This window comes from Xyrauchen texanus, chromosome 32 (assembly GCF_025860055.1).
Source record: "Xyrauchen texanus isolate HMW12.3.18 chromosome 32, RBS_HiC_50CHRs, whole genome shotgun sequence".
NCBI lineage: Eukaryota > Metazoa > Chordata > Actinopteri > Cypriniformes > Catostomidae > Xyrauchen > Xyrauchen texanus.
In genome coordinates, this window is record NC_068307.1 from 34,825,930 (window position 1) to 34,840,538 (window position 14,609).

The 14,609-nt window shown below is 39.2% G+C and overlaps 2 protein-coding genes across 3 annotated transcripts in view; both read right to left on the reverse strand.

Annotated features, from left to right (window-relative positions):
- The window catches only part of LOC127625724 (cyclin-dependent kinase 18-like), a 108,506-nt gene that overhangs the window by 81,962 nt on the left and 11,935 nt on the right, over positions 1-14,609 (reverse strand). The window lies entirely within an intron of this gene.
- Positions 7,994-9,028, reverse strand: LOC127625993 (putative nuclease HARBI1). The gene has a single exon (XM_052101492.1). It carries the CDS (start codon positions 9,026-9,028, stop codon positions 7,994-7,996), a length of 1,035 nt encoding a protein of 344 aa, XP_051957452.1.

Below are 14,609 nucleotides of genomic sequence, written 5' to 3' on the forward strand. Positions count from 1 at the left end.
TGTTATTGTGATGTCCCTCAAGAAAGATAAAAACACTAAAGAGATTTCTTTAATAGTAATAATTGTTTCTCTCAGACAACAAAAGAATATTTGGAGGGCAACTGCTCTTTAGTTTGTTTATTTTTTGCTCCTGAATATAAGACTACAGTAATTTCAAGTGTCTTTCTAGTCTAGAGTTTCAGAAAAGATCCAACAGTGTCTCAAACTGTGTTCAGATTTTCCAAGACGCCAAAGTTGGCAATTAAAAGTCAAAGACTTTAATACAATCTCTAATATAAACATTTCTTATTAAATTCCTCCATGACCAAATTATCTGAGATATAACATACATTTTATGTCTCTATATTCTTACTCTACGTTAACGATTGTCTGTCTATATTTAAATTTCTCTGAAGGAAATGCTAGTATTAACACAACCTGGATAATCTGGTCAATTTTGCCCAAATTACAGTATACATACTACATACTTATACTATTAACCAGTAGCATTCTCTGGTCATTTAAGATGATCACAATCTAAAGAATTGTAGTTTTAGTGTCTAGGCTTTTTTAAGCAGGGTTGGCTTCTACAACAGCATTTTGAGCAGCTGACATCTAGTTTTAAGTCTAGTTTTTGTGTTTATGCAGTCATCTACAACTAAATGCATTGATGTTTAATCCAGATGTCATATTAACCAGCGGATTATGATTGCTCAGGTCGCTTATAATCCTCTAAAATAACTAAATTCTGTGTCAGTAGTTATGGCTTGTTCTGGATTCTCTTGGCTGGAGGTCTTAATGGGTGATATACTGTAGCTGTGGGCTCAGTCACTAGAATTAAAATCCAATTAACATGATGATCCATTTACATTTTCACTGGACTGTTTCACTAAGTGCACTATAAAGTAGTCATGCTAGCAATATAGAAATGTGAACTGACATGTCTTACAACATTTAATCCTTTGTATTATCTGTTTGTTTTCTGGTATTGTAGGTGGTTTGGCCTTAAAGATCCACATTTACATTTATTCATTTGGTAGCTGCTTCAAAGTGACTTTTATCAGTGTATAGTCTCCCCTGGAAATTAAACCCATGACTTGGGCATTGTTAGTACCATACTCTACCAGTTGAGCAACAGGAACCTGGAGAACTGAGGAAAAAAAATTAAGTTGTTATTTTTTTCAAAGATAATCTGTCCCTTCACCGAAGCTTTTCAGTTGAACTTGTAGTCGTGCTCGGATGAAAAACACAGGTGCAATGGACACATTGCACCTGGTTTGACATCTGTTTTCACCTGCACAGTTATGTGTCAAATTCAAAAGTTTCCAGATGCTTAAATTACATAAAATTAGAGCTGTCAGTCGATTAAATATTTTTATCGTGATTATTCACATCATTTTTCATAGCTAACCGCGATTAATCACAGATTTTTGAAAGTGCTGAAATTTGACTATATATAATTGTTTTCTTGTGAAAATGCATTTATTTCTTTTTAGGAAAGAAAGCAAAACAATATGTAATAATATAATCCTTAATTGATATTTTCCAAACAAAGCCTTTGCTAACAAAGCACGATTAAGAAAAATTAATAGCATGCGTTAACGTGTTAATTTTGACAGCTCGAATAAAAATAAATTTAAGTACTGAGATAATTCAGGTACCTATCATGTAAGCACCATGGTGTATATCAATACCCTTAGCCCCTGACGTTGTGGCTCAGAATCCATTACTTAATTAACCAGCTAAATACACATCAGATCTAAGTACATTTCAACTCAGCAATAAATGACACCCATATCTTGAAGATTCATGCTCTATTTGTCATTTTAATCGAACACCCACTTTCCCTCTCTCTCTCCAGCTGTTTTGTTGCTTAATACTTGGTTTTCCCTCAGTCACAGCCATCTCTGCTTATATTCACCAAATGATTTAATATGTAGCGATAATCTAAATTTAGCTCTCCATTAAATTTAGCACAGCACAAAAACTACTGTCTGATAATGTACGTAGTGACCCCTGAATGAGGCTGTTGATGATCGAGAAGCAGCGAGAGAGAGAAATAGAGAGAGCCCAGGCACAGCTGTGCAAATACGCCAACCCCTCAACCAAAAAGCCCTTGATGTCCTTGTCTACCTCTCCTGCCAGATGCCAAAATCAAAGATCACATTAACATTGGAAATATGTGCAAAGACAATGGGGAATGTTTGGCCTATGTTGGTGTTTGTTTCACAAAAATAAGTCACACATGAGCAAATACAAATAGTTTTTTTTTAGATTTGTGGTTGCTAGGGGTTTTTGGGTGGTTGCTAGGGGTATTGTAATGCAGTTAATAAGGTAGTTTAAGAGTGGTTTTATTACGCTGCTACGCCGTTTCTAGGGTATCTACCACCAGCAGCATATAACCCTGCAGCTCTTGTCTGGTTACCCACTGAAGCTAAGTGGGGTTGAGCCTGGCTAGTACCCGGATGGAAGACCGCTTGGAAAAAACTAGGATTGCTGCAGGAAGTGGTGTTAGTGAGGCCAGCAGGGGGTGCTCACTCTGTGGTCTGTGTGGGTCCTAATGCCCCAGTATAGTGACGTGGATACTATACTGTAAAAAAAAAAGCACTGTGTTTCCGATGAGACGTTTAACCGAGGTGTTGACTCTCTGTGGTCATAAAACATCCCAGGGCAATTCTCGTAAAAGAGTAGGGGTGTAACCCTGGTGTCCTGGCTTCCATCTATCTTGGCTTCCAAACAATCCCCTATATATAGTAATAGGCTACATCACAGTACACTCCTCTCCACCAACAGCTGGTGTGTGGTGGGTGTTCTGCTTTTCTGCCGTCGCATCATCTAGATGGATGCTGCACACTGGTGGTGGTTGAGGAGATTCCCCTTATACTATATAAAGTGCTTTGAGTGTCTAGAAATGCACTATATAAATGTAATGAATGTAATAAATGTATAGATGTTGCTAGGTGGTTGCTAGGTTGTCCTGGGGGATTGCCAGAGCTTTTGAATGCAGTTGGTAAGGTGTTCTAAATTGTATTTATCACATTGCTGTGCAGTTAACAGAGTATTGCTTGGTGATTGATAAGGTGTTCTTAGTGGTTTTTATCGCATTACTATCCAGTTGATAGGGTATTGCTTGGCACTTGCTAGGGTGTTCTGTATAGTTACCATGCCAGAGTGTTGCTATGTGGTTGCCAAAGTGCTTAGAGTGTTTTTTTTATCACATTGCTTTTTGGTTGCTAGGGTGTTCTGGATGGTTGCCAGAGCATTGCAATGAACTTGCAAAGTTGTTCTGAGTAGTTGCTAGGGTGTTCTGACTGGTTGCTAGCTGATTACTTAAGTTAAAACAGCTCACCCCACACTATGATATTCTGGTCCCTCGGTTAAATGTCTGTGGGATTTTTTTTCATCCGTTTTATCGTCTGCACCTCTTGAAATTTGAAGTCAGTAAAGTTCTTTGAAAAGTAATAGCACACCTCTCTTTTAAAATACTTTTTTGTTTATTCATGCCCATAGCTCAAACAGTGTGGGATGATTTATGCAAGTTTAATACTTGCGGTTAAATGTTAGTTCAAATCCCTAATTCCAAGTATGAGCAATAGTAATAGTGATGTTTTCCTATAGAACATCTAAATATCTCTCTTTGCAAGATTCTGCACTGAAAAAAAGACAGTTTAGACACTTTAACTTTATCCACCTTTTCACCTCTCTCGTTTTCCTTCTTTTTTCCACAGCAGCTTAATTGCTTTTTGCCATGAATGCATTCCAAATCAGGATGTGCCCCATTTGTCTTCTTTACAGACTACCGCTCCGGCTCGGCACGGAGCAAAGAGCACACTGGCACAATGTGCGCCTGGCCAAAAGTTCAATATCCACGCAGTTCTCATTCATGGCCGAGAACAACCTCGCATACTGAGCAAAAACTGCAACTAGAACCCCTACATGGAGAAACACACACCAAAACAAACATGTAGCTTGACTAATTCTGTTTTCTACAGACTGTGGCCTGGATGCTCTGCGGGGCATGGTGGTTTTTGATTTGGAACACAACTTCCCACATGAAAAGATGTGAGAAAATAATGAGATGATTCTGATCTCTCTGACAGAGTTTGGCCGCCCCATCTCTGGCTCACCATCATCAAATGGCATCTGCTCCCGTTGCTTGTGCCAAATCAACTTGGCTGAGGGCTCAGAGTGGGAAAACCCATCATTTGGCAGTTATGCCCTTGATGGTGCAACAGTCATGTCTCAAGCTGCTTTCTCCATGGTAGCATGTCAGAACGTCTTTTTCTGAGTTCGTCTAAACTAGAGAGAAAATATTAAGGAGTTTTTTACTCATATGGTCATTAGATTCCCACTTATTGCCGGTTGTGACAGCTGCATTTTGTTTGATGTTGGGTTTGCCCTCTATCCATTTTTGTTTGAAAAGCATTGATGAAGAATCATCCAACCACAAGGTCATTGTAACGTATGTTGCCATTTTTGAAAGAATGGACAGATCTGATAATCAAATCAAATTTAGTTAGAACAGACCCTTATTGATCTTCAGTTCTGTTTGTCCCTCAATGTGTACCATATGCCTTTATTCTGTGTTCTTCCAAGAAGAGAGAAAACAGAGTTTTTATTAATCTATCCATTAGAATTACACTTATTGCCAGGAGTGACTGTTAGATTACATTTGATGTTGGGTTTGCCCTTTGCTCCTCCAAAGCAGTGGTTCTCGATCTACGAATTGGGGCACTACTAAGAGTATTGATCCAATAAATCCAAAACAACTGATGCCCCTACTACCCACTGCACGATTAGGAGGTTGCGCATTAAAACACAGCTGGTATTTGTCAACATGTATGACATGCATCGAACATCTTCGTTGCAGATGTTAAAATGTGTAGTGCTAATTTGAAAGACGACATACATAAATTAGCAAATCATTTAAAATAAAAGGGGTACCTATTTAATCTTCTTTTAACAACTCTAAAACTTCAAAGTTTGAAGGACCATTTCCCTTTAAGGAACACTTACAACTTGGTCACTTCATGCATTTTTACTGATTGGGGTTACTATCAGATTGAATAAATCCATTCCATTTACACTTGGCCAAATCAGTGTGTCTCTGGATATAAGTCCAATCTTCAATTCCCACACTAAATGCAAATAAAACAAGTTCACTTCCGTGATTATGCAAATGCTGGGTGGCAAAATAAAAAGATGTGATTTATTATTTGATTCAAAGTTACTTTTCTGTGTGTGCCTCTCTCTGTGCAAGCTGTGTATTTAATTATTTTTTTCTCCCCTTTTCTCTCCAATTTGGAATGCCCAATCCCTAAATCCTTGTGGTGGCGTAGTGACTCGCCTCAATCCGGGTGGCGGAGGACATATCTCAGTTGCCTCCGTGTCGGAGACTGTCAACCCGTGCATCTTATCACATGGCTTGTTGAGCGTGTTACCATAGAGACACGCTAAGCTCTGCAGCATCCATGAACAACACATCACGCACCACACTGAGAGAAAGAACCACATTATAGCAACCACGAGGAGGTTACCCCATGTGACTCTACCCTCCCTATCAACCGGGATAATTTTGTTGCTTAGGAGACCTGACTGGAGTCACTCAGCTCGCTCTGGATTCAAACTCGCGATTCCAAGAGTGGTAGTCAGCATCTTTACTCGCTGAGCTACCCAGGCCCCCCGCTGTGTATTTTCTTGTACTTCATGTAGGTAAGATGTGTCATGTGCATCAGCTGCGCTCATTTTTGTTTCAGTTTCTGCATCACATACACCTTCACACATAAAAATTCCACGGGCGAAGACAGTGTGAGCAGACGTTGAGCATGTGTAAAATCAGCAAAAATATCATTAAAAAAATTGCCTCTTTTTAATGTTGCACTTTATACTCTTTGAGACTTTAGTTAAAAGTAACTCACTGCTAAAATGATATCCTTGTCCAATGTAAATATTCAGTGTAGCTTTGTACGAAGCACTGCCCACACAGAGTTCACTACCAGACCAAGCAATTTCCTATTGGTCTGCAAATTCACCTGTCGATGTTAACCAAACTTGAATTCCAAGAGAAACTGACACGGGGAAATTCTTCGCCTCGGAAGGCCATTGCACGAAATTCGTGATCGCATTTGGCAACATTTTATTCCTCTAATATGAGTTGTTCCATGTCTTACATTTCATACCATGCAGTGCCAATACGACTCTTACTAAAGACAGCCGTGAGCTTGTTTTATGCAACAGGCTTTCTCCGGTGTCATCATTATATGGCCATGGTTCGAAAAATGGACAGATGTGATAATCAAATCAAATAAAATTTATTAAGAACAGGCTCTTAATGTTTTACAATTCTGTTTATCGTTTTCCGTAAATATGTACCAAACTACCATAACTTTTCTTGTTATGACTTGTTACTAAATACCCTATAGTGTTGGTATAAAAGATAAAATCAGATGATTTTTCTCCATTCCATTTAGCTTTTTTGCTGCCATTGCTGTACTGACATTAATGCGCAGATGTCCATCCACCAATTCCATTTATTGAACAATGAGAAAACTACATGACATTTGCCTCCGGCAAACCAGGCTGAGCCCTCCAGCAGAGCAGCGCTGAAGCATTGTAGAGGCTGAGTACTCTGTGTACTGAAATAAAACTAATTTCACCTACGCTTTAATTGATACTTCGCCGCCTGTGCGTTGAGTTCATTTTGAGTTCAATTCTGCAATTGATCAAATACTAGTTTTTATCCAGGGTTTGCCACAATGCAGGGACCCGAAGAGAAGCCAATGGTACTGTTCCAGAAAAGTATTGAGATTTGATTGAAAGCCGAAAGAAGATATTATCTACTCATGCACACAAAAGGTCTAGAAAGACAGCTTGTTGCTTTTATTTATACTTAGGAAATGTCACTGTTAAATAATAGCATCTTCCACTTTTTGTGTAATTCCAGGGTTGCATTTTAAAGAATTCTTTCAGTTATCTCAAATATCTATAACTGAACATTGGAGGCGCATTGTGTTCCAATTTAATTTTTCTGTAATCTGACATTTCCGGCAATTCCGAAACACAAGCTCTCGATTCAAATATGATTTGAATCTTATTCATGTTGAACTTATTTCAGTTAGAATGCCCAATTTGATTATATATGAAATATTATATTCTCTCTCAGCTAACACCATGTCCTAACAAGATGCGACATGATAAGATTCCAGTGACATGAAATCTGTCCAAACTTGACACTTTCTACGGCAAGCCCAGAGGGGATAAATATACAATAACACATAGACAGAGTTACTCTGAATGGCATCCTATTTCAGTCTGTTACCATTGTCTGACCCTAACCCTAAATGTTCACTCAATATCCTGGGCCCGGTTTTTCAAAAGTAATCCACTAGGATTTTGGATAACGGATTGGATCAAATCTTGAAAATGGGTTTTTCAAAAGAAAAAACGGATTACATAATCGGATTAGATCACGTAATCCAATCTTGGTTTTGATCCGGATCAAACCTTTAGTTTGGGTTTTTCAGAACTTTTTTGTAGGATTTGGATCACTTTGATCCAAAAAATCTGGATTAAACTGATCCCATCAGAAGGGTGGATTCAGCGTGGATTTCATTCCCAAAATGTAATGAAAACTTTAAAAATGTATCAAATAATACTATATTTGGATCATGCAGTATCTTACAAGATATCCTATTTATTCATAAGGTTTTAATTTTATTTGTTCATCCGTCAGGCTACAGTGATTAGGTAGGCTTTAATGTATTCAGTCTTTCAGTATAGGCCTACATCAAAATAGAAAGAGTTTGGCCTCATAAAATAATCCCCCAAACAGCTGTCAAAATTGACCAAAAACAATAAATTTTATTCTGTCACTAATTGATATATATATTCATCACAATCGAAAATATTTTTGTTTTTATAATATTTATTAGTGATGCATGCAATGATTACAGAATAACCAAAAAAATGCAAAGAATGGCAATCACTGATTTTTGAAATCCAAAACAAATCCAAATCAGAAATAGTGTCTAACTATTGCATCCCTTGTTGCACGTCCTGTTTGCTCGTTCTGGCAGAATGCAGGAGGTTGGTTAGGGTCTCCAAGGGGCTCAGAAGCATCATTGTCAGCACAGAGAGGGACATTGCGCTTAGTAGCGATGTTGTGCTGGACAATACAGGCAAGGGTTATGTTGCATGCTTTCTGTGGTTCCGCTCTCAGGTAGTTAAGGCATGCAAAGCGCCTCTTAAGAACTCCATTTAAATGCTCAATTGCACATCTTGCTCTGCAATGAGCAGTGTTGAAGCGTGCCTGCGCCGGTGTATTTGCTGTTAGAAAAGGAGTCATCAGCCATGGTAGGAGTGGGTATGCACTGTCTCCTAATATTATGCCATCCGGTCGGTTGGTTTGGAGGTCTCTATATAGAGCGCTCTCCCTCAGGATGCGTGCATCATGGACAGACCCAGGCCACTTGACAACGCAGTTGGTGATGATGAGGTCAGCATCACACACAAGTTGGACATTGATGCTGTGCCTCCCCTTTCTGTTTATAAACTCCCATTCATTCTCACGAGGTGCTTGTATATGCACATGTGTGCAGTCGATTGCTCCTATAGTATTGGGCATATTCCCCAAAAGAAAAAAGCTGCGCTTAGCCTGGGCAGTCTGGTTGTCCTTTGGAAAAGAAACAAATTCATTGACCAGGCTGGCCAGTGCGATTGACACATCTCTCACCACATCACACACAGCTGATTTCACCACTCCCATATACATGTAGTCACCAACAACTTGATAGAAAGTCCCACATGCATAAAATCGGAGAGCAATGAGGATCTGGTCTTCCACAGACAGACCGTGACTCCTTTGGGTTCTGTGTTGAAGTTTTGGCCTGAGAAGGTTCACAAGGTACTCTATATCAGCCTTCCCAAAGCGAAACCGGACATACTGCTCCTCAGTGGTGTATTGCTCCAGTGGCTTGGTACGTTCAACATACACCCTTTGACGGTATCCTCTCCTGGCAAAGTGGTGGTGGCGGTGGACAACACCTGCCATTTCACTGTCTCTCTGTGAATCCTCTGAGAAAGGCTGATTTATATGGCTGTGTAGTTGGTCTTTTCAAACACACCTATTACAACTGATCAGTTTTGGCTTGTGTTCAATTGAGGCAATTGGACCCAAGGCCTATAATTGATGAACAATGTTCACTATAGTAAAGCAACGGAACCATGGACTCAAGAAGCTGTAACTTCACTGCTGCTGAAACCAATGCACTACTAGATGGTGTTCGGTGCCATTATGGAACAATAGTGGGAAGTTTTAATTCTGCTAAGGATACCAACAAAAAGAAAAATGATGTTTGGATTTTAATCACAGAAAATGTGAATGCCATAGGGTCTGGCCAGAGGAGGACCACAAACCAAATCAAATTGCGGTGGAAGAATCTTAAGGCCAGGGCAACAAAGGACCATGCTGAAGCCAAAAACCCACAAACAGGCAACAGGCCATTTAAGAGGGGAGATTACACAGATGTGGTCCTCGACATCATTGGAGGTGAGAAGTCGCAAGCTCTCCATGGTATTCAAGGTGTTGTAGGGGATGGCGAGCCTTGGATTGAGGAGGAGGAGAATCTGCCAGTTCCTCCTGAGGCTGATCCAGAGAGCGTATTTATATTGAATCTCAGCTCTGTTCCTGTGGAAGAAGCTGGATCCTCACTGGTTGAGCCAGTGGTAGTTGAAACAGGATCTCAGAGGAAAGGCTTGAAGCGCCCTTCATCAAACAAAGATGATGATTACAAGGCACTTCTGCAAAAAGAGACTGAAAGGGCAGACGCACAGCTTCGTCTGGCAGAGGAACAACTGACTCTGACCAAACTGCAGCAAACCAAGGCCAGACTTGAGATCCGCCTCCTAAAGGCTACGCTCAGACAAGCTGGTCTCTCCACATCAGATGAGGAAGTCTGAAATTATTGTGGAGTATTTGACATTAAGTCTTTTTTTAATTCAATACATCTATATTTGAAACTTGTTATAAATATCCTCAATGTACAGTGTTTGTGTTGTAGGTCTCAGATGAGCGGACTGCTGGAAGAGGATGGGGTGGGGTTTTTCTTGTTTTTAGTTTTTTTAAATGTGTGTGTTTTCATTTCAAATAAAAATAAACTTATATTGACCCCACACTGGCTATTATACTTGTTGCTCTTTACATATCTATAGTTCTACATTGTGATTTCCTATCCTGTTTGAGCACTGGTTATCCAGATTTGGTGATCCTGAAAAGTTCCTATCCGGATCAGATTGATCCAATCCTATGTTGCTTTGAAAAACTGGCTCAAAAGTAAGCTGGATTACGTGATCACGGATCGCAAAAAAAAGGATTACTAAATCCGGATCAATTTTTTCCAGATTAAACCTTTTGAAAAACCGGGCCCTGTTGCACACAACGTAGCAACACAGTGTTGCCCCAAATTTCAAAGCGACAACTCTACAAGCAGCTGCATTGTATTCCTCCAGAAAACATTCCTTTATCCTTTGGTCTACTACTGCCTGTCTGTTTTTGGGAAGCTAAAAGAAAAGTAAAACATTTGGACTAGTTTGTTTAAGGGTTAGGGTTTGGTTTTGGGTTAGGGTTGCTTTCACACTTGGTTCGAACAACAGTTCAATTCCTCACCCCTCACCCTGTCCCTGCTGGTCTCTGTTCAGATCATATTATTGGGGTCCAAACCGCAGTACGATTGTGCCATCAACGTGAGGACTAACGGCAGCTGTTTACCTCTTCAACTATAGTTCTACATTGTGATTTCCTATCCTGTTTGAGCACTGGTTATCCAGATTTGGTGATCCTGAAAAGTTCCTATCCGGATCAGATTGATCCAATCCGATGTTGCTTTGAAAAACTGGCTCAAAAGTAAGCTGGATTACATGATCACGGATCGCAAAAAAAAGGATTACTAAATCCGGATCAATTTTATCCGGATTAAACCTTTTGAAAAACCGGGCCCTGTTGTTACTTCACGTGACAGGAAAGTCGAGAAAAAACTCAGTGCGATCCAGGTATCACCTCTCCTCCTTTCCAAATAATTGTATATGTGACAGATCTCTGACTGAAGAGAGTAGGTCCTCAGCAAAACAGTTGCTAGGTGCGACATCCAAAATCGACATGAAAAGGCTTGTAAAATGCCACTTTGATATATTGTTAAGACAAGGACTTTAAACCCACGAGAGTTCATTTGTGGACGTGGCATCCCAACACTACATCGTAGAAATATAAACAAGTCAAAGATAGAATGCCCTGTCACTTTATGTGTGTCGCAGCTGGTTAGTACAAAAATTATGATTAACATGAAAAATATACCTTTTATCGCATGTTGCAGTGTTGCGTCTAGTTAGGACACTGTGTAATGCAGTAATTAAACAGGAAAGCTTCTAACTTGATACATGAAAATATTAATAAAAAAATAACAACAGGGCCCAATCTATGCAGTTTAATTTCTATTTATGTATTCAAATAATCAACACAAAACTAAAGTAAACTATAAAGTAAACGTTGAACATCGATCTTATGAATTTAAGCATTAATATCGGGATCGGTGATTGGAGGGGATAAAAAAAGAAGATGTGCACTAATTAATAGGATAATAAGATTGGTAAGGAAAAGTCACATTCCAATATCTTGTTGACATAAATGTAAGTAAATAAGGAACAAAAAATGAAGAAAGGGAAAGAAAAAACAAATGAACAAAAGAAAATAAAGAAAGTTTCTAAGTTCATTTGCACAAATATTTCGAAACTTTTGTATATGATTAAGCTCTTAAATACTGCAGTTTTTCCCCAAAAACAAATCATCCAGAAACAATCACCATATTTTGTACAAAACCCCTGATTCTGGAAATATGTGCCTGTAAAAAGATGACCTAGATCCTATCAGATGCCCAAGGGACTTAATGAGTCATTCATCTGAAAGTGCACTCCTGTAATATCATCCCTGGAGCAAAGAAGGTGCTAGTCTACTAAAGGAAAGACTGTCAGGCTTCAAAATAAAGGAACTCAGTATACATTGTTTCAAAAGCCACTTCCTTTTGGTTTTAAATTCAACATATCTGTGAAACAGTAGTGTTTAAATTCTTAAAATCATTCAACCCTGAAATATTCAAGCTGTTTTTAGGGTAGGTAAGGGAAATTAAAAGCCAGCAGTGGATAACATGTTTTATTTCAGATTTACCAAAACTTGCTGTTTTTCGAGTAAAATCAATAAAGAAAAGAATCACTAACAAGGGATAGTAACTCAAGGAAAAACAATCCTGTCTCTCTCTTGCTCTCTCTCTCTCTCTCTCTCTCTCTCTCTCTCTCTCTCGCTCTCTCTCTCTCTCTCTCTAATCTCTCTCTCCTTTTTTCTCTCTTTCTGTTTTGGGAAGTCATGAGGACATATTGAAAGTGAAATAAACAGGGACGGCTGGGGGTCTAGACAGATTAATGAGTAGAAGAGCACACTAGGCTGTGCCTGTCCACTATGCCCTTGCCTTGTCCACATTCAGAAAAATAAAATGTGTTTTACATTTTTTTTCTGAAATGACCACCAAAATATAATGGATACTTTCTCAGAGAGTTACAGGATACTCTCCTATAATCTCTCTATAGAATTTCTCTATATTTAATAACAGACATGTCTCAAACAACATATGTAAATGTGCCCAGAGGAAAATTATATTTCTCAAGAGACACAATGTTCTCATTTAAACTATAGTAGAGTTTAAATGATTCTTCACTTGAGAAGCAGACGAGCAAAAGTTTGAATTTGCTGTATATTTGATCATTTTGCTGTTTGGGGGAAACAATTGAGATATTGAGGAGATCTCATTTGTGATTTTTTTTTTTCCTACAGGCAGTTTCCAGAATCATTTCCATTCAATAAATTAGCCTACCTGTCCATTAAAATGTTCAGTGTCTATTGTGTCAAGATGGTTTGCCTCTGGAATAATATCCGTATGGCTACATTAGCAAGTAACCCTAATTTTCAATTCTGACTCAATAAAGACAGTAAAGACCAAATAAAGACAGGCCAGCCTCAACCCTGTGGTCAGATTAGCTTGCGCTCCAGTGGTGTGCACGCTAGGTTGGAACATTCATTCAAGTGCATGCTCTGTTGGGGTTTTACTCACAACGTAGCAACACAGTGTTGCCCCAAATTTCAAAGCGACAACTCTACAAGCAGCTGCATTGTATTCCTCCAGAAAACATTCCTTTATCCTTTGGTCTACTACTGCCTGTCTGTTTTTGGGAAGCTAAAAGAAAAGTAAAACATTTGGACTAGTTTGTTTAAGGGTTAGGGTTTGGTTTTGGGTTAGGGTTGCTTTCACACTTGGTTCGAACCACAGTTCAATTCCTCACCCCTTACCCTGTCCCTGCTGGTCTCTGTTCAGATCATATTATTGGGGTCCAAACCGCAGTACGATTGTGCCATCAACGTGAGGACTAACGGCAGCTGTTTACCTCTTCAACTAGGTAACAACTCAGGAGAAGACACCAGTTCCACTGTGTCATAGAAGTATTTGTCTCTTTGGATTTACCACCAAAATTTTACATGCATAGAATGGCACAGATGCATAGAATGCATTGAATTTGTAAAGATGTGAATAATGTGAGCTGCTCTCTGAAGGCGTTTATTTGAAGAGCATGCAAATAGGCAAATTTTTTCATCATCAATAGTGGTTCACATCCACGTTTTAGGATTATTGCGTTCATTTCAGCGGCAAACCGTACCAGAGTTCACCGCATACATTCTTTTCATGCAGACTAGGGTTTCTCGAATGCCTTCGATGGCACCCAACTACGACTTCAGTGGCTGCTCAAAATACTTCCACAAAATTCGGCCTAAATTTTCAAGGGACAACATTATTGACCTTTAGCCTACATTTTCTACCCATGGAAGGACATGACATGGCGCTTCTCATCCGGTGTGTGACCGTTTTGGGGGGTGGAACATTCTCTTTGTAGAGAGCATTTTATTGGGCAAAATCAGTAAGTGCAAGATGAGTTATCAATAGTTTTGGTGTATGTTTGGTGTATGTTAAGAGAGAAACTGTACATTTTAAATGTGAATATCTGACAAATTCTTTAACTATGAAGTATTTAGCAAAATACTGAATTATCCTCAGCTGTTGTTTTCCATTGATTCCATTTCCTTGTATGATGCCCCGTCCTGTTCCAGTGCTTGTGTAATTGAGACGCCCCCCTTAAGATGGATGGCAGTGCCTTATGCGTGACCCAACCCCCCGAACAATATTCCTGCCTGTCAAGCTGAAAATCGGCAACTAAACGAAGATAAATGGATTCCATGTGGACGAGGACAGTTCAATATACGGCAAAGCCGCAAATGACATGACAGGAAGGGCTATTTGTCATCCCTTTTGGCTCCCTGGCATGTGTGGACATAGATAAAGATGCATATTACATGGACTGCCATATTAATGTGTCTTTTTTTGAAAAGGAGCAATCTGTGAATGATGCATTAGTAACGTTGTTAGTGCCAATTCCATATAATTTTCCTACATTTATTTGTATGCTTGTTATTAATCATCCCCCAGATTTATTTGTGTTTTGAATCTGAACCCATGTCAAGTGTTTACTCAACTAAATCT

Excerpts from the sequence above, each read along its gene's own strand:
- LOC127625993 (XM_052101492.1), bottom strand. The coding sequence starts at position 9,028 with ATGGCAGGTGTTGTCCACCGCCACCACCACTTTGCCAGGAGAGGATAC.